At 48.2% G+C, this 27,407-nt stretch overlaps 1 protein-coding gene across 2 annotated transcripts; it reads right to left on the reverse strand.

Moving 5' to 3' along the window:
• Window positions 1-8,463: 8,463 nt before the first annotated feature.
• Window positions 8,464-27,287, reverse strand: KARS1 (lysyl-tRNA synthetase 1). Of its 2 annotated transcripts, none has more exons than XM_049786383.1 (14): window positions 27,160-27,287; window positions 18,925-19,084; window positions 16,691-16,860; window positions 15,860-15,949; window positions 15,287-15,473; window positions 15,075-15,200; window positions 13,134-13,253; window positions 11,801-11,963; window positions 11,526-11,699; window positions 11,313-11,398; window positions 10,934-11,019; window positions 9,995-10,121; window positions 9,259-9,402; window positions 8,464-8,735 (listed from the first exon to the last, which is right to left on the reverse strand). In XM_049786383.1, exons 4-14 carry the CDS (start codon window positions 15,871-15,873, stop codon window positions 8,637-8,639), a joined length of 1,326 nt encoding a protein of 441 aa, XP_049642340.1. In that variant the 5' UTR covers window positions 15,874-15,949; window positions 16,691-16,860; window positions 18,925-19,084; window positions 27,160-27,287; the 3' UTR covers window positions 8,464-8,636. The 2 variants fall into 2 exon arrangements, with proteins under 2 accessions (XP_049642340.1, XP_049642339.1); XM_049786382.1 differs by lacking the exon at window positions 27,160-27,287 and adding an exon at window positions 21,962-22,129.
• Between the last annotated feature and the right edge of the window lie 120 nt (window positions 27,288-27,407).

Genomic DNA, 27,407 nt, shown 5'->3' on the forward strand with positions numbered 1-27,407 from the left:
AGAGCAGAGCATGGATTACAGTTCTCCTGCCTGCTATCTCAGCTGGGCTGAAGATGAAGATGCCGGCCCTGGAGACATTCTCTCTGGGTTCCAGCTCGGCTTTGCTTCTAAACTACAGGTGCTAAAGGGCTGATTACCTCTGTATTCTCATATTTCTCAAAACAGGACTCATGGGAGCTGAAGACTAGAATAGGGGTGAAGTATTTATTTGCCTTGAACACATCTGACCCAGGTTCGACCCCTGGCACCTCATATAGTCATCTGAGACCCACTAGGTGTGATCCCTGAGCAAGAGGCAGGAGTAAGCCCTGAGCACTGCCAGGTGTGTCCATCAAACCAAATCAAACTAAACTAGTGGGGCTGGATAGCATAGGAGGAAAAGAACTGCAGTGCCTGTGGCTGACCCTGTTTGATCTCAGCACAGAATAGCCCCTGAAACACCACCAGGTGTGGAGTGCAAAACAAAAATAACGAAAATAAGATAGGGCTAACAATGGTATTTAGTCCACTGTGATGAAATATTTATAAAGAACAAGTGCTACAATGCAGAGTATCATTGATCCCAGCTGAATCCTATTATAGAAAGAGAGCTATGGCGATGACCTGGAGTCTCTCAGGATGCAAAGGGTTAAAATGGGCAAATAAAGCCACGAAGAACAGACACACAGACACAGACACACAGAACCAGAAAGGGAGCTCCAGGGGCTGCAGCACATGCTATGCATTTGGGAGTCTCAGGTTCCCTCTTCCTCATCATAACAGTTCCCAGGACAATACTAGGAGAGATGCCAAGGAGCAGAGTCAGAGCTTATCTGAGCACTACTGGGTGTTGCCCCAAAGTACCTAAATAACATTTTTTAAAAAAGGGAACAGAAATTAAAAATAAAACCCCTCTGAAAAAAAATAAAAAAAAAAAAAAATAAAACCCCTCTGAAGGTTGAAGCAATAGTACAGCAGGCAGGACATTTGTCTTGCATACATCCAATTGGGTTCAATCCCTTGTACCTCATGTGGTCCCTCAAGTAAGTCAAGTAACTCCCCAAAACTAACAAACCCAAACAATCCACTAAGCTCAAACTGAGGGGCCAGGACTGTGTTTATTGGGTAGAACACTTGCTTTGCACACAGATGACCAAGGTTTGCTCTCAGGCATCGCATATGGTTCCCAGAGCCTTGCCACAGTCTGAGCTCAATTGGGTATGGACCACTACACCCTCCCCCGAAATTAGTTTGGAAAGAATACTTTGCTAAAGTTTCCCATCCTTGACTATCAAGCTAGTGTAGGCTGAAGTGTACAAAAAGCTTTTTAGGGCCAGAGAGATAGCATGGAGGTAAGGCGTTTGCCTTGCGTGCAAAAGAACGGTGGTTCAAAACCTGGCATCCCATATGGTCCCCCGAGCCTGCTGGGGGCGATTTCTGAGCGTAGAGCCAGGAGTAACCCCTGAGCACTGTAGGCTGTGACCAAAAACCAAAAAAAACAAAAAAAACAAAAAAAAAACCTTTTTAGTAGAAAATGAGAGCACTTGGGGCCGGAGAGAGATCATAGCTGCAGTTTGCCTTGCATGCGGAAGACCCAGGATGGATGGTGGTTCAATTCCAGGCATCCCATATGGTCTCTCGAGCCTGCCGGGGCGATTTTTGAGCGCAGAGCCAGGAGTAACTCCTGAGTGCTGCCAGATGTGAATCCCTCCCTCCCACCCACCCACCCCCCAAAAAAGAAAATGAGAGCACTTAATACTTCTTGCTAAGTATTGAGGGAAGTGGGGAAAGGCTTGACTAAGCCCCAGTACATGTGGCTTCTGAAAGTTATTTCTACAGCGATGCTCTGTAATTATAAAGCAGCCAATTTATTACGTTTAAATAAGGTCTGGCCAGAGCAGTAGTACAATAGGAGGGCGCTTGCCTTGCAAGTGGCCTACCAGGATTCAATCTCCAGCAACCCATATGATCCCCCAAGCCTATCAGGAGTGATCCATAAGCAGAGTCAGAAGCAAACCCTGAGCAGCACAGGGTGTGGCTCCAAAAACCAAAAGTAAAGTAAGGTCTGATGGGGCTGAAAACACCAGGTAGCTTCTGCAAGCAACCCAGACTATAAACTTCAAGGTTACTAAATTAAAACTATTTGCCGGGGTCGGAGAGATAGCAAGGAGGTAAGGCGTTTGTCTTTCATGCAGAAGGTCATCGGTTTGAATCCAGGCGTCCCATATGGTTCCCGTAACCTGCCAGGAGCAATTTCTGATCATGAAACCAGGAGTAACCCTGAGCACTGCCGGGTGTGACCCAAAAACCACACAAAAAAGAAAAAACAACAACAAAAAACACAACTATTTGCCAAGAATCACCAATGTAAATATTTGTCTCTGTAGCTTGTGCTCTCTCTAGTCTGTCCCTAGATCCTGTCGGCAGCAGCAGCTCTTAACCAATTCTGATTTGGTGGCGGGATTCCACTTGAATTTTGCTCAGTCAATTCCTATAAGATATAACGTGCCGTGGCCTAACAGCCCCAAAGTGCCATACAATGAATGCAATCCATGGGGATGGAAAAATCAGACCAAGGCAAAATTCTGGTGAGAATGGGCAGTGACTTTAAATCCAGAATCAGCATAAATCTTGGTTCTGCTGGAGACACAAAAAAGCATGTGAGATGCCAGAATCTTCTCTGTATTTTCCTATCAGCACAAACAGCGTGTATGATAAATGTGTTGATATATAGGGGCCACTGAAATTCAAAATCACGCTTTCCTGGATCTGGAATAACTTCAGGAGGCAATAATTCATTTAAATAGGCACCCCCCGGCCCCAAGACCCGCAAGTTAAACCTATGCCCTTTTCAAAGAAAAGGGAGAACAGCTTTAGCGTGGAGAAGTCAGGCCGCTACTGCAACCCCAGTGCAGGGCCCAGTAGCCCGGGAAGAGTGAGCAGCCGGCCCGATCTCGGCACTGCCACAATGGCGCACATGGCGGGAGCTCGGTTCCCTGAACTCCTTCCCACACAAACCGGGCCCGGAATTACAGCAAAAGCACCTCGCCTGGAGTACAAGGTTCCCCCAGCAACCCCACGGCCTCTCCCACCCACCATGCCGGCTCCCCTCCCACCTCCACGCCGCGCGCCCTCCGAGTCAGCCGAATGCGGCGGCGCGGCGGATGTGACGTCACAGAGGAACAGCTTCTAGGGCCCGCCTCCCAGAGCGCTCGGTGCATGCTGGGACTTGTAGTCCTTCAGTAGGTAGATGAGGCTAAGGGGCTGTGGGCTTCAGGGTTCCATGAAACATGGATGTTAATGAACCGACTGCAGTGTAAGAGGACTTCAACTAGGAGCGTCGAGAGATGTGCCTCAAGACTGAATAGTGGTGTATTTCGGAATGCTCGTCTGAATTGATCTATGAAAGCTCTCTTATATGTATATTACATATATACACTATATATATCTACAATTGTAAATGTAGCCAGGTATGTATGGTAACAAATTTTTCTAGAAGCTATGTTTAAAAAAATAGGGGCTTGAGTTGGGGCTGGAGTGATAGCACATCAGGTAGGGTGTTTGTCTTGCAATGCAGCCAAGCTGGGTTTGATCCCCACATCCCATAAGGTCCCCCTAGTCTACCTGAGCACCACGGATTGTGGCCCAATAATGAAAAGTTAAATAGGGGCAAAGACGATACTATAGTGGGTAGAGAATGTGCCTTGCATGTGCCTGACCTGAATTCACTCCCAGCATCCTATATGGCTCCTGAGTAATAATGTACTGTAATCCTATATGGCTAGGAGTAATTCCTGAGTGCAGAGCCCGGTGTGCCCTCACCCCCACCCCATCAAGCAAAATTAATGCTTAATTTTGGGCCTGGCCCTAGGTGGTGCTAGAAATTATATTTCTTTCCTTTTTTTTTTTTGGCTTTTTGGGCCACACCTGGTGGTGCTCAGGGGTTACTCCTGGCTGTCTGCTCAGAAATAGCTCCTGGCAGGCACGGGGGACCATATGGGACACCGGGGATTTGAACCAAGCACCTTTGGTCCTGGATCGGCTGCTTGCAAGGCAAACGCCGCTGTGCTATCTCTCCGGGCCCGAAATTATATTTCTTTCTTTTTTTTTTCTTTTCTTTTTTTTTTTTTTTTTTTTTGGTTTTTGGGCCACACCCGGTGGTGCTCAGGGGTTACTCCTGGCTGTCTGCTCAGAAATAGCTCCTGGCAGGCACGGGGGACCATATGGGACACCGGGATTCGAACCAACCACCTTTGGTCCTGAATCGGCTGCTTGCAAGGCAAACGCCGCTGTGCTATCTCTCCGGGCCCCAGAAGTACATTTTACTATTCCCTGAAAGTTCAGAGAAAATGCCAAGCCGTTTGTTTCCTGGAATAGCATATGCTCTCCAATGAAAGAACCAGAAAGTCTCTGAACAGTACCAGATGAAGTGCCAAAGTAAGTTTGATTTGGAGAGTAGGTCAGGAATCTCTTCCTGGGGTCATGTTCAGGATTAATACCATCAATCTGATTGCATACGCTATCTAAATTATCATTTCTTTAATCTCCACCATAAATGCTGTTACCAGTTAATCAGTGTGGCCATGTCAGAGAGGTGAAATGAAATGAAGCCTTCTAGAGGCTGGAGTCAAAGTACAGTAGGCAGGGTGCTTGCTTTCAACACGCCAACCCAGATTTAAAATCCTTGAAACTTCATAGATCCCAGACCCCCACCAGGAGTGATTCCCAAGTACTTCTGGATGGGGTCCCCAATCCAAAATCAATACAAAAAAGGATCTCCAACAACTCTACTTACTCCTTGGAATATACCCCGCAGGCCCAAAAACAAAATAGAGAAAAGAAACTGCATCTTATGTCCCTTACAGCACTACCCACAACAGCCCAAATCTGTAAATAAACCTACTGGCCAAGAACGGAGGACTGGATAAACTACAGTACATCTACACAATGGAATACTTCTTGGTCTTAAAAAAGACAAAACCGGGGCCAGAGAGGTGGTGCTAGAGGTAAGGTGCCTGCCTTGCAAGCGCTAGCCAAGGAAGGACCGCGGTTTGATCTCCCGGCATCCCATATGGTCCCCTCAATCCAGGGGCAATTTCTGAGCGCTTAGCCAGGAGTAACCCCTGAGCACCAAACGAGTGTGGCCCCCCAAAAAACCAAAACCAAAAACAACCCCCCCCCAAAAAAGACAGATGTCCCCACCCAACAAATGTGGGGCGATTCCTGCCATGTGATTGGCACCCAGAGACTTAAAGAGGACGGTGGCCATGCTCTGACTTTTTCCTGCTGAGCCAGCCTAGAGACACCAAGGACCATAATCTCTCCAGGACCCACATTGAGAAGCGTGGCCTCTCCGCTCTGCTCCATGGCTGCGCTTATCTTTTAACCCCTGAATTCCATTTCTCCACATTGTAAAGGGCCTGGAGAGATAGCACAGTGGTGTTTGCCTTGCAAGCAGCCGATCCAGGACCAAAGGTGGTTGGTTCAAATCCTGGTGTCCCATATGGTCCCCCGTGCCAGGAGCTATTTCTGAGCAGACATCCAGGAGTAACCCCTGAGCACCACCAGGTATGGCTCAAAAACCAAAAACAAAAACAAAAACAAAAAAAAAAAAAAGTTTGGGTCTCCACATTGTAAGAAGCAATCTACAGCCTTACCAATGGAGAAATTTTGCAGAACACCCCCTTGTTTAAATAAATCAAGATGGCTGCTCTGATAATCTAAAAAGTAGGAAACAGCTAGGTATCCTCTCAAATAAGTTTAGAGTAAAATTATGGAAGATGTTCAGGGAGCTCAAACACCAGGTATGGCCCAAAAACCAAAAAAAAAAAAGCATCGATAGATTTGACTGAAGCACAATTAAGCATGAAGAGGATTTGACGACTGAAATTAGAAATTTTCACACTGAAGTAACAGTTCTGAAAAACTGAGCTTATGCAACTCTTGCCAGGCATGGGGTTTGGGGAGACCCCATGCCGGAGGCTTTCTCCCTAGCCATGGAGTGCCGGGAGGCTTGGCAGGCCCCACAGCTGTCCCCCTCTTTCTCCCTTGGAATCCAGACCCTCCCTGATGCCAGCTCAGATGGTCAGAAATGGGTTCATGTGGATTCTTAGGGGTCCTCAGGCTTCCCCGCTCCTTCCGTTTTCCAGGGGGGAGGTGCATGGGGAGGAGGGCGGGCAAACATCTGGTTTCCAATTTCCTCTTTGATTCTGGAGGCCAGCTCTTGCCAGGTATGTGGTTTGGGGAGGCCCCATGCCGTCCCCCCCCTTTTTTTTTTTGGTTTTTGGGCCACACCCGGCGGTGCTCAGGGGTTACTCCTGGCAGGCACAGGGGACCATATGAGACACCGGGATTCGAACCAACCACCTTTGGTTCTGGATTGGCTGCTTGCAAGGCAAATGCCGCTGTGCTATCTCTCCGGGCCCTCATTTCTAATCTTTTACTGCCTCAGTCCCAACCCTTATTTCCCCCATCTCCCCATGTAGGTGCAGCTCATGACATGAAGCTCACCAGAGTGATGAGTGCAGTTAGAGAAATAACTACACTGAAAACTATCATAACAATGTGAATGATGGGGCCGGGCGGTGGCGCTGGAGGTAAGGTGCCTGCCTGCCTTGCCTGCACTAGCCCAGGACGGACCGCGGTTCGATCCCCCGGCGTCCCATATGGTCCCCCAAGAAGCCAGGAGCAACTTCTGAGCGCATAGCCAGGAGTAACCCCTGAGCGTCACAGGGTGTGGCCCAAAAACCAAAAAAAAAAAAAAAAAAAAAAAAAAGAACAATGTGAATGAATGAGGAAAATTGAAAGCCTGTCTTGAGTACAGGTGTGGGTGGGGTGGGAAGGAGGGAGATCTGGGAAATTGGTGGTGGGAATCTTGCACTGGTGAAGGGGGGTGTTCTTTACATGACTGTTATACAACTACAATCATATTTGTAATCAAGGTGTTTAAATAAAGATAATTTAAAAAAACCCACGCAATTTGCTGATACATGGAAGGACCTGAAGAGTATCATTCTGAATGAAGCTAGAGACCAACACAGATTCACCTTTCCTATACTGGATATAAAGAAACAATGATGGAATAATGAATAATACCCAAAGCCAATGAAAACACGAGAACTGGCCTTTTTTTTTTTTTTTGGGCCACACCCGTTTGACGCTCAGGGGTTACTCCTGGCTATGCGCTCAGAAATCGCCCTTGGCTTGGGGGGACAATATGGGATGCCTGGGGATCGAACCGTGGTCTGTCCTATGCTAGCGCTTGCAAGGCAGACACCTTACCTCTAGCGCCACCTTCCCGGCCCCGAACTGGTCTTTAGTAGGACACATACAATTTGAGGGGACAAGGGAATTGGACGGGGAGATGTCTAGGGTGGAGGGAGGTGAGCAGTTAATTAGGAAGAGGATATAATTATGCTGAAGATGTACAAGTGCTTTATACACATACACACACACACACACACACACACACATATATATATACACAACTGTCAGCAACAGTACTATAAATCAGAGTGCAAAAAATTCTATTAAAAAAAAAAAAAAACAAGGGGCCGGGCGGTGGCGCAAGAGGTAAGGTGCCTGCCTTGCCTGCGCTAGCCTTGGACGGACCGCGGTTCGATCCCCCGGTGTCCCATATGGTCCCCCAAGCCAGGAGCGACTTCTGAGCACATAGCCAGGAGTAACCCCTGAGCGTTACCGGGTGTGGCCCAAAAACCAAAAAAAAAAAAAAAAAAAAAAAAACAAGGGCCCGGAGAGATAGCACAGCAGCGTTTGCCTTGCAAGCAGCCGATCCAGGACCAAAGGTGGTTGGTTCAAATCCTGGTGTCCCATATGGTCCCCCGTGCCTGCCAGGAGCTATTTCTGAGCAGACAGCCAGGAGTAACCCCTGAGTACTGCTGGGTGTGACCCAAAAACTAAAAAAAAAAAAAAAAAAGCAAGAAGAACAAAAAAAACCTCTTTGGGGTCGGAGAGATAGCATGGAGGTAAAGCATTTGCCTTGCATGTACAAGGACGGTGGTTTGAATTCCGGAATCCCATATGGTCCCCCGAGCCTGCCAGGAGTGATTTCTGAGTGTAGAGCCAGGAGTAACCCGAGGACTGCCGAGTGATACCCCCCCTCCCCACAAAACAAAAAACAAAAAAGCTCTTTTTGTAGAAATACTTATAGGTAAGTGACAGGCAAATGGGGTTGGGATTTCATAGATGGAGGGAAGTGGACCCTGGTGAAGGAATCGGTGTTGAAACACTATATGCCTGAAACCCAATCCTGTTTTTAATTTCAGCTACTAATCTTTTCAAATATTTTTAGGCTGTGGTCCTTCAAGAATGTTTTAATGGTTCACTGAATCCTTTAAAGTAATGCCCAGCACAGAGTAAATATGTAAACTGGTCTGACTGGTAGATCCCAAACATTCATTATACTGGCAATCTAAGAAAAAAGCTGATATCCCAATGGTAAAGGGAAGTGTGAGGAGCAAAGTGTAGAGACAAATGGTTTATTTGGTAACAAAGAGGCAAAAGAAAGCCTGATTCCCTCTTTTCTCCCCGGAGAAACTGAGCTGCACATGGCACCCAAGAATGTCATGGGAGTCCTTGATTGATCTCTTGCAGAAATGCAACAATGCCTGAGTTAAATAACCTATCATTTTTATTTTCTAGACAGAAGTGCCAGCTGCTGTGTTTTCCACTGTCTCAGAGGTCGCCACGTTTTCCTTTTTGTCTTCTGGTTTCATGGCAGGAAACAGAAGTACTTCCTAAGGCAGAGAAAAAAAAAAGTTTGAAGTTAGAAATACTGTTTATTTCCTGTTACCCACCCATTCCTTTTTTATCTGAATAGTGTTATCACCAGAATTCTACACACCCCAATTGAAAATGCAGAAGCACACTCTTTTTCCGCTTTAAGGCCACAATGGTGCTGCCTAGGGGTCAATGTGATGTGGGGACTGAGACTGGGTCTCTAGCATCCAAACCAGAGCTATCAGCTAACTCAACCGTGGGCCTTTTAATGAGGGAGAATGGAAAAGATGTGTTTAGTACAGCCTCTGGCATTCCGAACAGAGGTTCTTTATCAGTCTACTTTCCCACTAATAAAACTGGGTGACAGCTTTTACCCTCAGGGGCAGACTTAAAGGATGCAGTGCACCCTGGATTCTCAGGAACAGGAATAATATAAGCCAGAAGCACTTCATGGACCTCTGGAGGACACAGCCCTGACCCCTCGGTTTTGAAGGCAACCCCTCCACTGCAGGGTTTTCTTTACCCTTGTGACCACTATACCTTGATGTTGTTGGAGTCCGTGAGAAACATGGTGACACGGTCAATGCCCATGCCCCAGCCGGCAGTGGGAGGCAGGCCGTACTCCAGGGCTGTGCAGAAGTTTTCATCTATGAACATGGCCTCATCATCACCAGCGGCCTTGGCCTAGGAGAGAATCGTATAATGAGGTCATGGGCCTAGGTGGCAGCATTTCTCCATGTCCACATCGAAATACTCAGGGAAGTTCGCCACACTCAAAACTCATAGGAATCTAATTTGAAACACCTATAGATGGATCCATAAACGCCCTGTGAATTCTCTAGGAAATGAAGACACCGCCACTGCTTGGTGCTCTAAGAGCTCAGAGAGGCCAATTTTCGGTCCTAAGTGTCTTTTTCTCATCTCCTCAAATATCTGTAAGTGGCAGAGGCAGCAATGGCAAGGGGAAAAAGGGAACATAGGGGGCATTCCTATCTTCATTAATCATTATTTGCTTCTCATCCCCATACCACAAGCCTAAAGCATCTAAGGAAAACCAAGCTCATTAGGCAAACATTGTTCTAAGCCCAGTCTCTCTACATGGGCTGTCAAACCCACACTCCTCACAGGTGGAATGCCAGGGCTAAAGCTGTTCAGCCATTTCTCGACATCTCACTTCCTGTGAAAGCCCGTGGCTGTTTCCTTCACCTCTGCAGCAGTCAGACCAAATTAAGGTTGACCTTAACACTCCCTAGGTGCTTGTGGTCACTGTTGTTACCTTAGCCTGTTCTTCAAAGAGCTGCCGTTGCCGCATGGGGTCGTTCAGCTCTGTGTAGGCATTGCAGATCTCCTTCTTCATGACGAATAGCTCAAAGCGCTCCGTTAGGCCTTCTTTGGAACGATGCCTGTGGCCAGAAGACAGAAGGGAGGCTGAAGAGACAGGCCCACCAGAGGAATAGCGGCTGATACAAACACAGGTGCTCTTGGATTCTACCCGATCCCAAAGTCACTGACTGCAAACTCAGTGCACTGTCAGCACCAAATCATCTCGGCCAACAGGAGAGCCAGAGCTGAGAGGATTTCTTGCCTTCACACTGTCCTATGCAGTAGACTACCAAGGCAGGCACCTTGGGTATCCATCCTTTACTCTAGTGCCCTTCATACTCTCTGGGTTCATACACAGCAGCAAAAGCGCACTATGCTCTGGTGCATGAAACCAACCCAGGCTGTGCTGCAGAACAAAGGCTACCTATCTGCGAAGAGGCTTGAAGGACAAGGTTCCCTGTCCAGGAGGCAGTGGCCTTGGCTGAGCTCCCAGCTGGAAAACAGCCATGCAGCCCCACGGCCGTAGCCCAGAGATAAAGCCCACTATCAGCAGCAGTATCACTGAGGACCCTGGAGTCCAACGGAGTGTTGCTCGGGTCCACAGCGACCAGATGTATGTAGGCCCTGGCTATTGTGACAAGAAAGCAAGGGGAAAAGAAGATGAAAGCTTCTCCTGCATACCCTACACATTACACTGCATAGGGTAGAGATGTGCCCTAATATAATCTTGAGAATACATTGTATTTGTGGTCCGGGTATCAAACCATGGCCCCACACATGCAATGCATGGAAATACTCTACCACTGAGCTTCCCAGCCTGAAGGACCCTTTTTGGGCACAAATGAGGGTGCACATGCAGCAGGGAGCAAGTGAGCAGCACGCTTTCTCTCACCATTTGGCCAAAGGACTCATTATCTGCGGGTGGTCACAGATGAAAGTAGGGTTGATGCATGTCACTTCCAGGAACTCCCCCACGAGCTGAAGAAGAGAACAGGGCAATCAGCGCAGCTCTGGAGGGGCACTAGGAGGGCCCAGACTGCATGGAGGAGGACTTGGCTTTCCCTGCATACAGGGATCGGAGCTTCACTGGAGGCAGCTAAGAATGAAGCTGACACTAGGGACTAGGATACAGAACCTGGCACCGTAGGCGTGGAAGTCTTTTCACTCATCTAGCTTTTTTCTATGGAGAACCCCATGTAGTGGCTTTTCAAGGTTGAAGTCACCTTGGCCAGGGACTAGTGGAGGTAGGGGAGTAGGGCAGAGCCTTTTACCTTATCAAGAAGCCTGGCTGTGGTTCGAGGTGCAGGACACTCTACAGCTTTTGCCACACAGATGTCATCCAGAATCTTGCGTGTCTCTGCAATACAAAAACACGAGTCAGGAACAGAGATGGATACACACACACACACACACCCCCCGCACGCACGCACGCATCAATTGGTACAGAGTGGAACTAGAAGTCTGGCCCATGAAGGTGCCTCTACCTTCAGTGTCAAAAAGCCTGGTCTCAGGCAGCTTCATGCCCAGGGTCTTCTCCAACTCCTCCACCATGCTGATTCTCCGGAAGGGTGGGGTGAAGTCAATCTCACAAGCTTGGCCCTCTGGGCCATCTGGATGGTAGATGACCTTGTAACTGCCCGTTATATGCTTCACCATCCCTGAGGAAGAAGCAAATGGTTTAGAGGCCCCAACTGCAGCGCCCCCAAACCCCACGGCAAGTTGGCACTGCCTAAGTCATGATAATGAGTCAGTGACTCACCTGAAACCATCTTCTCTGTGATCTCCATGAGGTCGTGATAGTCAGCATAGGCCATGTAGAATTCACAGGTGGTGAACTCAGGATTGTGTGTCAAGTCGATCCCTTCGTTTCGGAATTGACGTCCGATTTCATAAACCCGGTCAATGCCACCAACCACCAGCATCTGTAAAAACATGGCCATGGTCATGGCAACCAAGCCTCATGACTCTGGGACAAGTCTACATAGGCAAGGGTAAGCCTCATGCAGCAGCTATTCAGGGGTTAGGATGCAGAGAGACACCTGTGAGGCTGGCTTCAACAAGAAGCAGGCACAACAGAGAATCCACCTGATAAAGGGGCCAGAGATTTGGAGTTGTCAGATAGTGGACTGGTCCCTAAGGAGCAAGCAGAGCTTGGTGTTGGGCCAAGCAGTATGAAGCAGTAGGTGGAGACACAAGCCTGAGTCGAGTCTGCCTTTCCTGGAGTCACTAGGCTCCCAGGAAACTTAAGACAATTTTCTTTTGCTCAAAGTAGTTTTAGTAGGTTTTGTCGTTGGCAATTAAGAATCTCATTTGAGGGCCCGGAGAGATAGCACCGTGGCGTTTGCCTTGCAAGCAGCCGATCCAGGACCAAAGGTGGTTGGTTCGAATCCCGATGTCCCATATGGTCCCCTGTGCCTGCCAGGAGCTATTTCTGAGCAGACAGCCAGGAGTAACCCCTGAGCACCGCCGGGTGTGGCCCAAAAACCAAAAACCAAAAAAAAAAAAAAAAAAGAATCTCATTTGAGGGGGCTGGAGAGATGGCATGGAGGTAAGGCGTTTGCCTTGCATGCAGAAGGACAGAGGTTCGAATCCCAACATCCCATATGGTCTCCCGAGCCTGCCAGGAGCGTTTTCTGAGCATAGAGTCAGGAGTAACCACTGAACGCTGGCGGGTGTGACTCAAAAACCGAAGGGGGAAAAAAGTATCTCATTTGAACATACTTGGTTTCAACTTCCAGAAATGAATTAAGTTCTTCTACCAAAAACTCATCAGATCTAACCTGAACTTTTAAGTATGAAGGAAGACTTTGCACAAACCAGAGTAACAGAGATATCAAAGTGAACTAACAAAGGTCAGAGGATCTGTTCACGTAGGAAAGACCTTTCCTTTGCCTTCTGATTTGTTGTTTTATGTGTTGTAGCAAAAATGTAGAAACATTAAATGCATAAGTCTGAAAAATTGGAAAACACTTACAGCTAAATAAACTGCCCTTGCTGGCAACCCTCAACTCCCTTCATTCAAAGAGTGGTTGTTTCAGCCAATGAGTCCAGCCTTTGCTCTTCTAGGAAAGCAGCACCTTTTTATTGATTACCTTATGGTAGAGTTCTGGAGCAATTCTCATGTATAAATTCATGTCCAGCTCATTGTGATAGGTGATGAAAGGCCTGGCCACAGCTCCTCCTGGGATGATGTTCATCATGGGCGTTTCAATCTACAAGGTGGGGGAAATACTTAGTTCTCGAGGCTACAAAGCAGAAGTCTAAGGACACATTATGTGCCCAGGACAGTTTAAGCCTATTACATTCCCAACTGAAAATTAAGTTCAGGGGCCGGGCGGTGGCGCTAAAGGTAAGGTGCCTGCCTTGCCTGCGCTATCCTTGGACGGACCGCGGTTCGATCCCCCGGTGTCCCATATGGTCCCCCAAGCCAGGAGCAACTTCTGAGCACATAGCCAGGAGTAACCCCTGAACATTACCGGGTGTGGCCCAAAAATAAAAAAAAAAAAAATAAAAAAAAAAAAGAAAAAAAAAAAAAAAAAAAAGAAAATTAAGTTCATAACAATGTGCAAGTGAGTGGCCAATAAATATGTAGCTTCGTTTCTAGTGTTTCAATTTAATTAACTATCAAATACCATTAACATAATGCCGTTAAGTTTCATAAACTGTCAGTGGGATTAAAAACTGGCATGGGGCAAAAACAAAACAAAAAACTGAGGCCAGAGAGATAGAATGAAGGTAGTGCTTTTGCCTTGCATACAGAAGGATGGTGATTTGAATCCCGGCATCCCATATGGTCCTCCGAGCCTGCCAGGAGTGATTTCTGAGTGTAGGGCCAGGAGTAACCCTGAGTGATGCCAGGTGTGACCCCAAACCAAACCCCTCCCCCAAAAAAGGAATTTTACAAACAAGTGAGCAAAAGGTTTCAGAATGTACTAAATGTGGATAGCAGTTCCAGCTTGTAAAAGAGGATGTTCCTGGGCCCGGAGAGATAGCACAGCGGCGTTTGCCTCGCAAGCAGCCAATCCAGGACTAAAGGTGGTTGGTTCGAATCCCGGTGTCCCACATGGTCCCCCATGCTTGCCAGGAGCTATTTCTGAGCAGACAGCCAGGAGTAACCCCTGAGCACTGCCAGGTGTGGCCCAAAAACCAAAAAAAAAAAAAAAAAAAAAAAAAAAGAGGATATTCCTTTGTTTAGAGCAAAAATAGAAATCCTCCTAATACAAGCATACTTTCTTTTTTTTTTGTTTTTGGGTCACACCCGGCAGCGCTCAGGGGTTACTCCTGGCTCTATGCTCAGAAATTGCCCCTGGCAGGCACAGGGGACCTATCCCCCTCACCTCACAGGTTTCTCTGAACCTTGTCAGGAGTTATCCTTGAGCATAGAGCCAGCTCTGAACAATGCTGGATGGCCCCAAAATACAACAGAAAATTAATTTTAAAAGTTTAACCCTTTCACAAAAATTCTAAATACATGTAAGTACTATAGGGAAGAAAACAGTTTAACAAAAAGTACAATAGAGTACAATCTTCTTATTGTTGAGTCATTATCCATTATGTATTATGACCATATGGGATGCCGGGATTCGAACCACTGTCCTGCATGCAAGGCAAATACCTTACCTCAATGCTATCTCTCCAGCCCCACAAGTATACTTTTTAAAAACCTGCTAGAAAAAGGCAACTGAGGTGGCACCATTAGCACCTGGATGACCCCTAGTTTGAGTAGTAGGTCCTGCCATCCGATTTAGGGCAATGAGTAAACCATCCAGAACAGATTTTTTTTTTGTTTGTTTTTGGCGGCACTCAGGGCTTACTTCTGGCTCTGTGCTCAGAAATCACTCTGGGCAGGCTTGGGAGACCATATAGGCATATGGGATGCCAGTAATTGAAATGGGGTCTGTCATGGGCTAGCTGCATGCAAGGCAAACGCCCTACCGCTGTGCTATTGCTCCGGCCTCTAGAAAAGAGATTCTGACAGGAAGGTGGTGTGCTGGGGTGAAGAGAAGCAGGGAAGTACCCCAACTTGCTCTCACCTCAAGGAAGCCCAATTCGTCCAGGAAACTTCGTATATATGTGATGATCTTGGCACGGATGATGAACTTCTGCCTCACGAAGTCATTCAGGATGAGATCCAAGTACCTCTGGCGATAGCGGGTTTCCTTCGAGAAAAACAGCAGACTGAAACCACTGGGGAAAGTGCCTGGACTGGACAAACTGCAGCTAGCAGGGGGAGCACTGAGCTTACCTTATCTTTGAGGCCAAAGTGAAGATGTGGCAACATGTGCAGGCATGGAGATAGTAGGGTGATCTCGTGTGGGATGATGCTCAGCTCGCCCTTCTTGGTTTTTCCAGGATTCCCCTCCACGCCGATGATGTCTCCCCGACGAAGCTTGTTATTGATACGAACAAATTCTTCCTCTGATTTATAATTCCTGAGTGAAGGAGAAAACTTCTGATGTTACTCCAAATCAAAACAGACAGTGCAGCTTCCCCTAGAACCATCCAAGCCCAGAAGGACCTATTTAAGCTGCAAGGAGTACCCCTCTGTGCTTGGACCACCTGGCAGTACTCGGGAACTATGTAGTGCCAGGAAGTAAAATAGGCAACCACAAGGAAGGCTTGTCACCTCTTTTTCTGAACTGCTATTCCTCTGGAGCAGTGAGGAATCCATGGTAATCAGCACCATTTGACTCTCTCTTGCCTCATCATATCCCTCCATTTCTCCATGACTTTTAGTATCGTGAAAAAGGGACTGCCCTGCCCCACCTTTCTCCCTGACCATGCTTCTCTGGGTCAGCCCATTCAGATTTGTGAATACCTGGAATTGGCCATGACTTGCAACTTGACCCCTTCCCCTCGAAGGTCATAGAAGATGAGCTTCCCCCCGGATGCTCGTTTGGCATGGATTCTACCTAGAAAGAGGACAGCAAAAATACTCATTGGCATTTTATGGCAAAAACAGCTCCCTCTGCAGGGTTACAACAAAAGCCACATCCTTCACAAAAACCAAAGATGCGCAGGAAGCTCTGACTTTAAGTGATAGATGTTCCCTTGGACCCAGGAAATATGGCTCAAAGGGGTCTAGTTTGTGCCTGGGATGTGAGAAGTGCTGGGTTTGATATCTGGTGCCAAATGGGCCTCTAAATACCACAGGGAGTATCCTGTGGCCTGGAGTAGACCTTGAGCCTCTCAGCACTATTGCATGTGGACCCTGGCCCTTGCCAAAGGCCATGTTGGACACTGGGAAGATGGTGGTACAGAGGTGGCAACAACCTCAGGGGTCCCCTGTATCCTTGGATAAAAATACAGAGTACAGGGCCAGAGAGAGTGTAGTGTTTGATTGACCTGCTACTTGGCTTGGTAACTGATACCTGGGCACAGCACGAAGTATAAGCCTTGAACACTGACGGTCAGGTAAGGCCTCCAAACAATCCACTCTTAGACTACAGTATGAAATATCTGGGAGCCTGGGGCCTTGGCAGCAGGCCTGCATTTCACCCCAGAAAACATCCACTTTCTATAGCATTACTAGGAAAGAGATCCCCTGTTGGCAGGTGCTCCTATAACCAGTTATTCTGGCAAGGCTCAGGACAGAAATCTGAGAAATGAACAGACCAGAGGCCTGTTACCCTGCAGGGAGATTTACAACCTACCTGCTACCTTCAAGGTGACATCTGTCAGGTGATCTCCAGGCTGCAGGTGGTTGTACTCATTGATAAAATGAGTAAGCGAAACATCCACGTGAAACTTGTGTGGGTAGGGGTCTTCTCCGCTGACCTTTAGTTGCTGAACTGCTTGGCTGCGGATCTTGTAGTATTGCTGGAAATAAATAAAGAGACTTTGAGAAACTGGCTGTAGGCAGACTGAGGACCATCTAAGAAAGTACTAGACTCTGTTGAATCGAATTTTGGTCTGGGGGACAAACCTGGTGGTTCTCAGAGAATCATATGTGGCACCAGGGATCAAACCCAGGTTAGTTGCATGCGAGGCAAACACCTTTACCTATTATATTCTAAGTCTGGTTCTATAAAAGTTTTTTTTTGGGGGGTGGGCTGTGGCACTTGGGGTTTCTCCTGGCTCTGTGCTCAGAAATCACCCCTGGCAGGCTCAGGGGACCCTTTGGAATGTTAGGGATCAAACCCACATCTGCCATGTGTAAGGCAAAAAGGCCTACTACTGTGCTATCATTCTGGCCCTATGTGAGTTTTTATTTCTTTATTTTGCAGTTTTGGGGCCACACCTAGCAATGCTCAGAGCCTACTCCTGGCTCTATACTCCTGGTAGTGCTCCCTGGACCTTATAGGATGCTGGGGATCAAATCTGGGCCAGTGGGGCTGGACTCATTGTATAGCAGGGAGGTGTTTGCCTCGCATGTGACTGACCTGGGTTCGATCCCTGACATCCCGTACGGTCCCCTGAGCTCACCAAGAATAATTCCTGAGGGCAGAGCCAGGAGTAACCTCCAAGCATTGCGAGGTGTGACTCCCAACCCCCCAAAAAAACCCCAAACCAAAAAACCTGAGTCAGAGATATGTAAGGGGGGCCAGAGAGAGATAGCACAGCAGCAAGGCGTTTGCCTTGCACTCAGCTGACACAGGATGAAAGCAGGTTTGATCCCCGGCAACCCAATATGGTCCCTGGAGCTTGCCAGAGGCGATTTCTGAGTGCTGAGTCAGGAGTAACCCCCGAGCGCTGCTGGGTGTGACCCAAAAATCGAAAAGAAAAAAAAAAAAAAAAGAGATGTGTAAGGCAAGCACTCAATCTCTCTGGCCTCCCCTACGAAGTTTTTAAACCAAGTCCTCCATACCTCTGAGATCACATCAACAATTACAGAATGAAATTTTCCTTTAAAATACATAGGGCTGCTGCACTCATAACTAAAAACAAAGGCCAGAATTCCAAATGGCAAAATTCAACAACAAAAACAACTTCTGGGGCCCGGAGAGATAGCACAGCGGTGTTTGCCTTGCAAGCAGCCGATCCAGGATCTAAGGAGGTTGGTTCGAACCCCGGTGTCCCATATGGTCCCCTGTGCCTGCCAGGAGCTATTTCTGAGCAGACAGCCAGGAGTAACCCCTGAGCACCGCCAGGTGTGGCCCCAAAACAAAACAAACAAACAAACAAACAAAAAACAAAAAAAACCTTCTGTCCAAACTAAGTACAAGTGGGATTCATGTGGCCTTGACCATCACTTTTGTGGATTCATCTGCAAAGTAAATTGGTGCTCCTCTCTCCAACCACTGGCCACACATTCACTGCATCAGATGGGCCTAGTTAAAAAGGACCATTCTAGGGTAGAGGTCAGCCGAGTTTCTGATGCAACTACTCAGAAACAATGCAGACAGAGTGGAAGCCTCAGACCATTGTGAACAAATAGATATGGCTGGACCTCTCACAGAATCTTATTTACAGAAAAGAAAATGGAAGGCTCAAGTGGAGTGCAGGAGAGGCTCTGGTCTGTAGAAAACAGGAAATCTCTACGGTAAATTTTAGCTCATCTTTAGGGAATCTCCTTCTCTGGGGTTCCCACAGGCCAGAAAGGAATTGCTTGGTTTGTCTGCTTTGGGGTCACACCTGCCAGTGGCCATCTCTTACTTCTGGCTGTGAGTTCAAGGATCAATCCTGGGTGAAACCAGGTCAGCTGTGTGCCAGGCCAATCCTCTACCCACAGCACTATGAATCTGACCTGAAAGGATTTGTTTGGAAGCACTGAATCCACCCAGGGCCTGCTGGAGTGACTGATGAGCTCACTGCAGTGATTTAGGGCCCACTGCCTGCTCTAGCTCCTGCTTCTCTTCCCGGTGTCTGTTCCAATGACAGGGCTGTGAGCCTTACTCTAAGTTTTCTGGAACCATAGCCGCCAGTGGGGTCCCAGGTACTCACGTTGGGGTCCAAGGTCTCCTCCTCGGCACTCACACCATTGTCAGTGGTATGGTTGGTGGCAGCAGCTGTGGCCTGGACCTGTTGTTTCTCACTGAGCTCTTTCTGCCTGGCCTCCTTCTCTGCCACTTTCTTCTCAGCTTTCAAACGTCTCTTCAGCTCACTGTTGGGAAGATGGAAACGGTCATAGTGATGTTTGTCAAGGCTAGAATTTCTAGTCCAGCTAACCCAACAGCCACTTTTCAAACATATGATAGGTCTGGAGAAATGTTCTGCAGCCACCCCTGGTCCCTTTTTGAGTCTTAGTCACTGAAAGGCAAAAACAGGGAGGGAAGCTTAGACTAAAGATGTGAAATATTAAGCCTCTATTTTGATCTGTGGTCCTTATGCCGGGGCAAAGAAAACCCTAAACTAGTTTCCATTTACAATGGGAAAAAAGTTGTTACCCAGGAAATCACAAAATGAGTTCCCCTCAGGGACCGGAGCGATGGCGCAGCAGTAGGGTGTCTGCCTTGAATGCAGCTGACCCAGGAAGAACCGCGGTTAGATTCCCTGGCCTCCCATATGGTCCTTTAGGCCAGGAGCAATTTCTGAGCACATAGCCAGGAGTAACTCCTGAGTGTCACTGGGTGTGCTCCTCCCCACCCAAAAAAGAGTTCCCCTTAACAGGGGCTCCTTGAGTTCTAAGGCCACATCTGTGTCCTCTGAGAACAGAAAGTTCCTGTGGCAGCCATTGCCTCCCACTGCCAACATCCTCTCCCTTTCCCTGTGGGAAAGGCGGTGCATGGGCCTCACACACTTCTCTGACAATCTCCCCAAGCACTGGTCTCCCTCTTTCCCCAAAACAAAATGGATAGAACCTCACAGAGGCAGAGGATGGGGCCAATACACCATTTCTGGGGTCAGGACATTGGGGACCTATCCTAACACTCCATTAACTAGTTATGTGGCTTTGGGCAAGCCACACAGCTTCTGATCTGGAAGATCAAAGTCAGTGACACTTCCTCCTCCCGAAGGCTGCTGTGAGGACTTATACGAACGAACCTAACTAGACTAGGTTGGTCTTAGTCCTCACATTTAACATTTGACAGGCTTGTGAATGTGCTATAGCGAGTACGCCTCACTATATATACTGTCTTTCTTTGAGGGACGTCCAGTTTTCACGCTACTTCTGGCTTGGTGGTAATCTGGGGGCCATGTGGAGCTTGGGTTCAAAATAGGCCTCTAGTATGCATAGCAGGCATCTCAGCCAGCTGGGCTCTCTGGCCTCCTCTCTATTTGAGACTCATCTCTGCCCAGGACAGGAATCTTACAGATTCAGATCTATTTCTGATCTTGTCCCTCACTTTCCAAACTATTCGTGATTCAAGATTCACAAACTGAAGTGATGTGATCAATCTGGTGTTCCTTACAATTCAAGCTTTGCTATCTAAACCCAGAGAGAGATTTGGGTTAAGAGGGTACCCCTGTTATTATTTTTAAAAAATCCTTCTTTTTATCAGGTTATTCTTTAAACCCACCCATGTTTATGAAATACAAACCATGGCAAATGGGCCCAGTCATGCCTATATAATGTGTCTTTAGGGCACTGCCTTAAAAAATAACTTTCAGAGCTGGAATGATAGCAGAAGGGAGAATGTCTGCCTCGCACACAGCCAAGACTGGTTCGATCCCCAGCATGCATGCATGCATGCATGCATGCGTGCTTGCTTGCTTCCTTCCTCCCTCTCGCTCTCTTCTTCCTTCCTTCCTTTCCTCCCCCCCACTTTTTTTTTTTGGTTTTTGGGCCACACCCGGTGACGCTCAGGGGTTACTCCTGGCTATGTGCTCAGAAGTTGCTCCTGGCTTGGGGGACCATATGGGACGCCGGGGGATCGAACCGCGGTCCGTCCAAGGCTAGCGCAGGCAAGGCAGGCACCTTACCTCTAGCGCCACCGCCCGGCCCCTCCCCCTTTCATTCGTTCGTTCGTCCTTCCTTCCGTCCGTCCGTCCTTCCTTCCTTCCTTCCTTCCTTCCATCCTTCCTTCCTTCCTTGTTTGTTTCTTTCTTTATTTGTTTATTTATTTCTTTGTTTCTCCACACCTGGTGATGCTCAGGAATCATTCAGAAGTTGTTCCTGGCTTGGGGGACTATATGGGACACTGGGGACCAAACCGTGGTCCATTCTAGGTCAGCCGTGCACAAGGCGAATGCCTTACCACTGCGCCACCGCTCCAACCCCCTCAGGAATGATTTCTGAATGCAGAGTCAGAAGTAACTCCTGAGCACCGCTGGGTGTGGCCCCAAAGTAAAACAAAAAGTGCCCTTCAAATTTGGGACCCGAAATCATCTTTAAGGAAGAAAATGGAAGGTTTCTCTGATTCTAAGGATTATAACTGTAGATAATGAGAAAGATATGTTCTGTGTCAGTGATGACTTTTCCCCGAAGCATGAGGCCTCTTGTGCTGGGACTCTGGCTCATCCCACCAGCAACTGATTCTATGCCTCCATTCAACTAGGACCTAGTTACTAGGTGGTGTTCTTCAAATGCAGCAAAGGCAAGGAGAGTGTTAAAAGATCCAAGGGACAGAACTAAGATTAGAGACCAGGAAGCCAGATGAAGTTGAAAATACCCATATAAAGTATTAGTTTCTTATTGGGGGCAGAGCTGTAATACAGTGGGCAGGGAACTTGCCTTCCACACAGCCGACCCAGTTTCTTCTATCATCAGCATCCCAGATGTTCTCCTGAGCCCGCAGGAATGATCCCTGATTATAGAGCCAGGAGTAAGCCTGAAGCGAGTGGAGTGTAGCTCACAAAGCCAGAGACACCCTTATTCATACAAGGGTTTTATTCTTGGCAGAGTTCTAGAATAAGACTCACCTATCATCTCCAGAATCTGGATCTAATAAACTGAGTTAGTGAAGAGAAGAAGCATAGCAGAGCCAGTTCCCTTTGCACCATCATGAAGACAGCCTAAGGCATAAAGATCAGCTAAGGAACTAGGAAGAGAAAGACTTCTGCCCCACCCCCAAAACCAAAGAAGGTAACAGGCACCAACCTCCTTTTATCAGAAAGTGTCTTGTCCTTGTGACTCGTGAAAGGGGCAAGTTGACAAAATCGTGGCTCCCTCTGCCCCCACTGTGCCCAGGCGGTTTGGCGCAGGGACCCCCTAACAAGCCTGAGAGCAGCTTGTGTCAACATGGCAGAAAACCCTGGAACTAATCACCACCACCTAACAGGAAACACAGAGATGCCATATCAGATGAGGACAGACACATTCTGGCAGCTGCCTGTTCTCTTGGCTTGGGGTGGGGTTGGGAGAACGGGGTGGCAAAACCCTTTTAGACCCCCCTGACTGACTGTAACCCTGCAACACTCACTTTCACCCTCTCCTCAGCTGTTTCTGAGTTCAGTCAGTTCACTAGGGACCTGCTTCCAATATATGAGGACCTGTGCTCATCCGTCTATATAAGAGGCTGGGTGGGAGGGACAGTGTGATCCATGAGCTGAGTGACATTGTGGGATTCCTCAATCATCTCTGGTCACTATAAGCCAGGTGTGTGTGGGCATTGCAGTTAAAGAGTGGGTGACCTCCTCCTCCATGAGCATCAGAGCAACCCCCAGTAAGAACTAGGTGTATGCGAACATTAAAACTGGGAAGTTGGCATGCAAGAGCCACAGTTAAAGATGTCTCAAAGAGTATCACAACCAAATTTTCCAGCAGCCTCCCCACAGCCCCAGTCAAGCATGTGTGAGAATCACCACTGCCAATGAGATAAGGATGAAGGGAAGGGGGGAAACATGACCGGTAGATCTCTCGATAGTTTAGATGGCCATGGTATAAATGTACTTAAAAACAGAGGGCAAGGGGCCGGGCGGTGGCGCTAAAGGTAAGGTGCCTGCCTTGCCTGTGCTAGCCTTGAACAGACCACGGTTCGATCCCCCGGTGTCCCATATGGTCCCCAAGCCAGGAGCAACTTCTGAGCACATAGCCAGGAGTAACCCCTGAGCGTTACCGGGTGTGGCCCAAAAACCAAAAACAAACAAACAAACAAAAAAAACAGAGGGCAGGAGGTGGCTCTTTTAGTTCCTGTATGACATTTTCATGTTATCTCTTGGTGGCCCCCAAGCACTATACATGGGGTCCAAGCCTCTTTGGAAGCAGCCCCGAATAGAAGGCAAAGTTAATTATATAAAAATTACTTTAGCCCAGCGAGCCAGAGAGGTAGTATGAAGGCAGGGCATTTGCCTTGCATGCAGAAGGATGGTGGTTTGAATCCTGGCATTCCATATGGTCCCCCAAGCCTGCCAGGAGTGATTTCTGAGTGTAGAGCCAGGAGTAACCCCTGAGCGCTGCCAGGTGTGACCCAAAAATAAAAATAACTTTAGCCCAGCCACGAGAAGTATATACACCACCAGTATCTTCTAACTATGGACCAGACATGGCTGTGGTGGAGGCCTACTCATGGCTATTCTCAAGGATCACCCCTGATAGTGCTAGGGACCAAATGCAGATACATGCAAGGCAAGCTCCCTGCTCACTGTATTGTTTATTTATTTATTGTTATTTTAAAAAAGATTTTTTTTGGGGGGAAGCATACCCTATGGTGCTCAAGGGTGCTTCTGGCTCTGAGCTCAGGAATAAATTCTTGGTAGGACATGGGGAACCATATGGGATGCTGGGGATCGAAGGGATTAAATCTGTGTTGGCCATGTGCAAGGCAAGTGCCCTTCCCATTTGTACTATTGCTCTGGTTCCACACTAGCATCTTTTATTTTTTATTTATTCATTTTGGTTTTTGGTCCATACTTGGTGTCACTCAGGGGTTTCTCCTGGCTCTGAGCTCAGAAATCACTCATGGCAAGCTTGGGGGACCATATGGGATGCCAGGAATTGAATCTAACTCAGCCATGTGCAAGGCACATGCCCTACTTGCTGTGCTATCACTCTGGTCCCTCACCAGTTCTCTTAGATACTGCATTGAAGTATGGTGTAAATGGCTCATAGTTTATGAATTAGATTTTGTGATCTTTGCTCCAGTGCATCAGCACTAAATCACTAGAGTCCTTGTTCATTTATTTGAAAATAGACAAACTTTTCCTACAAGGTTATTAAGACAGAAAATTTGCATAGGTGTCGCAAAATGTCTTTAAATTTTTTATTTTGGTACTTTTCCCAATGTCCCCAGTTTCTGTCCTGCTTCCCAGCCTCCCTGTTTCCCCCTCTCTTTCTAGCATAATGCTTGATGCATAAAAGCTGTCTTTAAAATTGGCAGGTTTAGAAACTGAAAATAAAGTACAGTGGAGGCCACTTGCCTTGCATATAGTAGTCCCAGGTTTGATCACTGGTACCCTATATAGTTCCCTAAACCTGCCAGGAATGGCCCCTGTGATTTAATAGAATTCAGAAAGTAGAAAGTTGCTCAGGAGTTACCTAAAATGTACAACTCCAAAAGTCAATGACGGGTCTAAGAGGTTAAGTGCAGTCCCACAGGCAGATTCCAATCAAAAGGAAACCAGACACTCTCAGGAGTGACATATTGAGCCACAAACAACCTATAAATTTGGCGACTTCCCTTTCGCAGAATACCTGACTCATAAACCCAGACACACAAGGAAAAATTTTTTTTAGAGTGGAAGCTTTCTCCAGGAATGCTCAGAGAACCTGGGGGTCACTCCCTGGTGGGCCTGAAAGTTTTGTGTAGGCAGAGCAGGGTGCAAAACTTGAAGCCCTTTGACCATCCCCCCACCTCCCAATTGAAATGTCCCTTCTTTTTTTTTTTGGGGGGGGCCACACCCGTTTGATGCTCAGGGGTTACTCCTGGCTAGACTCTCAGAAATTGCCCCTGGCTTGGGGGGACCATATGGGACACTGGGGGATCGAACCATGGTCCTTCCTTGGCTAGCGCTGGCAAGGCAGACACCTTACTTCTAGCACCACCTCACCGCCCCGAAATGTCCCTTCTTAATCACTTAACCCTAAGAGTGTAAGGATCCAGGAAGAGGAAAGAACCTGAATGCACCAAAAGTCAGCAGTTCTACTAAAAGAATTCAACCTCTTTCCCAGGCTCTGAGATGGCATTAGCTATGGCCTATCCTTGTGAGGGTTGAAAAAAAACTTCCTGAAAACAGGACCTGTGTTCTGTGCGTCAGAGGATGTAGTAACCAGAGAACACAGGCAGCAGTTAAAGAGCAGTTACCACTCAGGAATCATTCCTGGTAGTTCCTGGGGGGTAGGAGGGTGAGACCATATGGGATACAGGGATCGAACCCTGGTCAGCCCAGGCAAGGCACTCTCCCCACTGTACTACTGCTGAGGCCCACAATAATACATGTGTATTTACTTACACACACACACCTCGGGATGGGGGATGGTTAGTAACTCATCGAAAGGGCTAAGTTAGGATTGTTAGGGCTGATGCCTTGAATATGCTTCTTTGACATGGGAGACTCAACTTTTTTTTTTTTGGTTTTTGGGCCACACCCGACACCGGGATTAACCAACCACCTTTGGTCCTGGATCGGCTGCCTGCAAGGCAAACACCGCTGTGCTATCTCTCTGGCCCCCCTCCCTTTCTTTTGCTTTTGTTCTCTGGACCTCATGGTGAGGTTCTCCAGGCTCTGGGTTCAGGAAACATTTCTTGGAGGGGCTGGGGCACAGAACAGAACCTGGGTCAGCTGTGTGCAAGGTAAGCACCTTACCCAGGCAATTCCTCCTGTCCCAGGGAGACTCAATTGGCGGGGAGGGGAGGCTACATTTAGAGGTGCCCAGGGGTTACTCCTGGCTCTGTGCTCTCCTGGGTTGGCCCCGTGCAAGGCAAACGGCCTACCCACTGTGCTATCACTCCAGTCCCAGAGACTCAATTTTTATTTTTATTTATTTTTTTTGGTTTTTGGGCCACACCCTGCGGTGCTCAGGGGTTACTCTTGGTTTTGCACTCAGAAATCACTCTTGGCAGGCTCGGGGAACCATATGGGATGCTGTAAATCGAACCCAGGTCTGTCCTGGGTCAGTGGTGTGCAAGGCAAACGCCCTACCGCTGTGCTATCACTCCGGCCCCAGAGACTTAAATTTTTTTTTTGTTTTTGGGCCACACCCGGCGTTGTTCAGGGGTTACTCCTGGCTGTCTGCTCAGAAATAGCTCCTGGCAGGCACGGGGGACCATATGGGACACCGGGATTCGAACCAACCACCTTTGGTCCTGGATCGGCTGCTTCCAAGGCAAACGCCGCTGTGCTATCTCTCCGGGCCCCAGAGACTTAATTTTTAAACACATCAACCAAGACTACCTTTTTGATCCTGGCTTCCAAGAATGGGATCTGCTCAACCGAGCCCAACCAAACAACCCAAACTTCCCTGAAGCACGTTCCCGCTCAAACAGACGCCACTTAGGGGGGCAAAGAGGTACCAAAGGCAAACCCGCAAGGTTCTCTCGGTGCAGCCACTTACAACGATGACACCCACCATCCCCCTAACATATGTCAACGAAGAGTCGGAAAACATGCTGCTCGGCGCAGCAGATTCCTTTAAACAAACGACTCGCTCCGCAACTTTTCCCCTTGGCTAAAATCAAAGCACTCGGACCCCTGGCCCAGAGCTGGCAGAACCCATCCTGATCCGGTTAAAACGTCAACATTTCGGGGCTCGAGAGTACAACGGTTTAGGGCCTTTGCTTCTGCACGCGGCCGGTCCGGGTCCCATCTCTGGGAACCCCGTATCTCTCGATCACTTTCCAAGAGTGATTCCTGAGCAGAGAGTCAAGAATTGCAAACCTTTGAGCATCGCTGGTGTGGCCCCCAAAACCAAAACCGAAACCCACTACAACCTGAACCTATCTTCCAAGCGCCTTATCAGGGCGTGGATCGCCAATAATAAAACACTAAAACTCAAAGCGAGAAAAGGGAAGAAAATTAAGTTTCATTTTCCTTCCGAGGTCCTTGTCCTTCCTCCACTGTCCTTGTCTGCCTCCAGGGAGGGATACCAGGAGGTCGGGGTAGGGTGGTCCCTTAGGCAGCACGTTGTACAGGGCGACCCGGGAGCAGGAGGCGCGGGGCATTCTGGGAGTTGTAGTCCAGGGAGCATAGCGGCTCATCCCGGTGTGTCTCTACTACTACTACTCCTACTACCCACGAGCCCGGCCGGGGAGGCCCCCAAACAACAAACAGCCGCCTCTTCAGTCGGGAGCCCCTAGATACTTCTTAATCGAATCTCTCCAACCACACAAAAAAAAACCTTCGCAGCGTCGCTTACTTACTTTTTTGCTCAGCTTCTGCTCGCCGCCGTCCACTTTCACCTCCGCCGCCTGCACCGCGGCAGGCCATGTTCCCCCGAGGGCCCGCCGACCTGAAGAAAACGTGATTAGATCCGGGCCGCAGTTTCCAGGTCACGGTTGAGAAACCCCGCCCCGGAAGTGGTTGGGAAGCCCACGCCTTTTCCGGGGGGCGAGCCAGTTCGGCGCAGGCGCAGTTGAGTCGGGGCGGAAAAGCGCCTTTGAAGAGCCGCA

The sequence above is a fragment of the Suncus etruscus genome, chromosome 14, assembly GCF_024139225.1.
Source record: "Suncus etruscus isolate mSunEtr1 chromosome 14, mSunEtr1.pri.cur, whole genome shotgun sequence".
Classification (NCBI taxonomy): Eukaryota; Metazoa; Chordata; class Mammalia; order Eulipotyphla; family Soricidae; genus Suncus; species Suncus etruscus.

Coding starts and splice junctions, on each gene's coding strand:
- KARS1 (XM_049786382.1), bottom strand. CDS start 22,104: ATGTTGACACAAGCTGCTCTCAGGCTTGTTAGGGGGTCCCTGCGCCAA. Junction 13,254..15,074: donor ACGAATTGGGCTTCCTTGAG/GTGAGAGCAAGT, acceptor CCCACCTTGTAG/ATTGAAACGCCCATGATGAA. Junction 11,399..11,525: donor CAGGCTTTTTGACACTGAAG/GTAGAGGCACCT, acceptor TTTGTATTGCAG/AGACACGCAAGATTCTGGAT.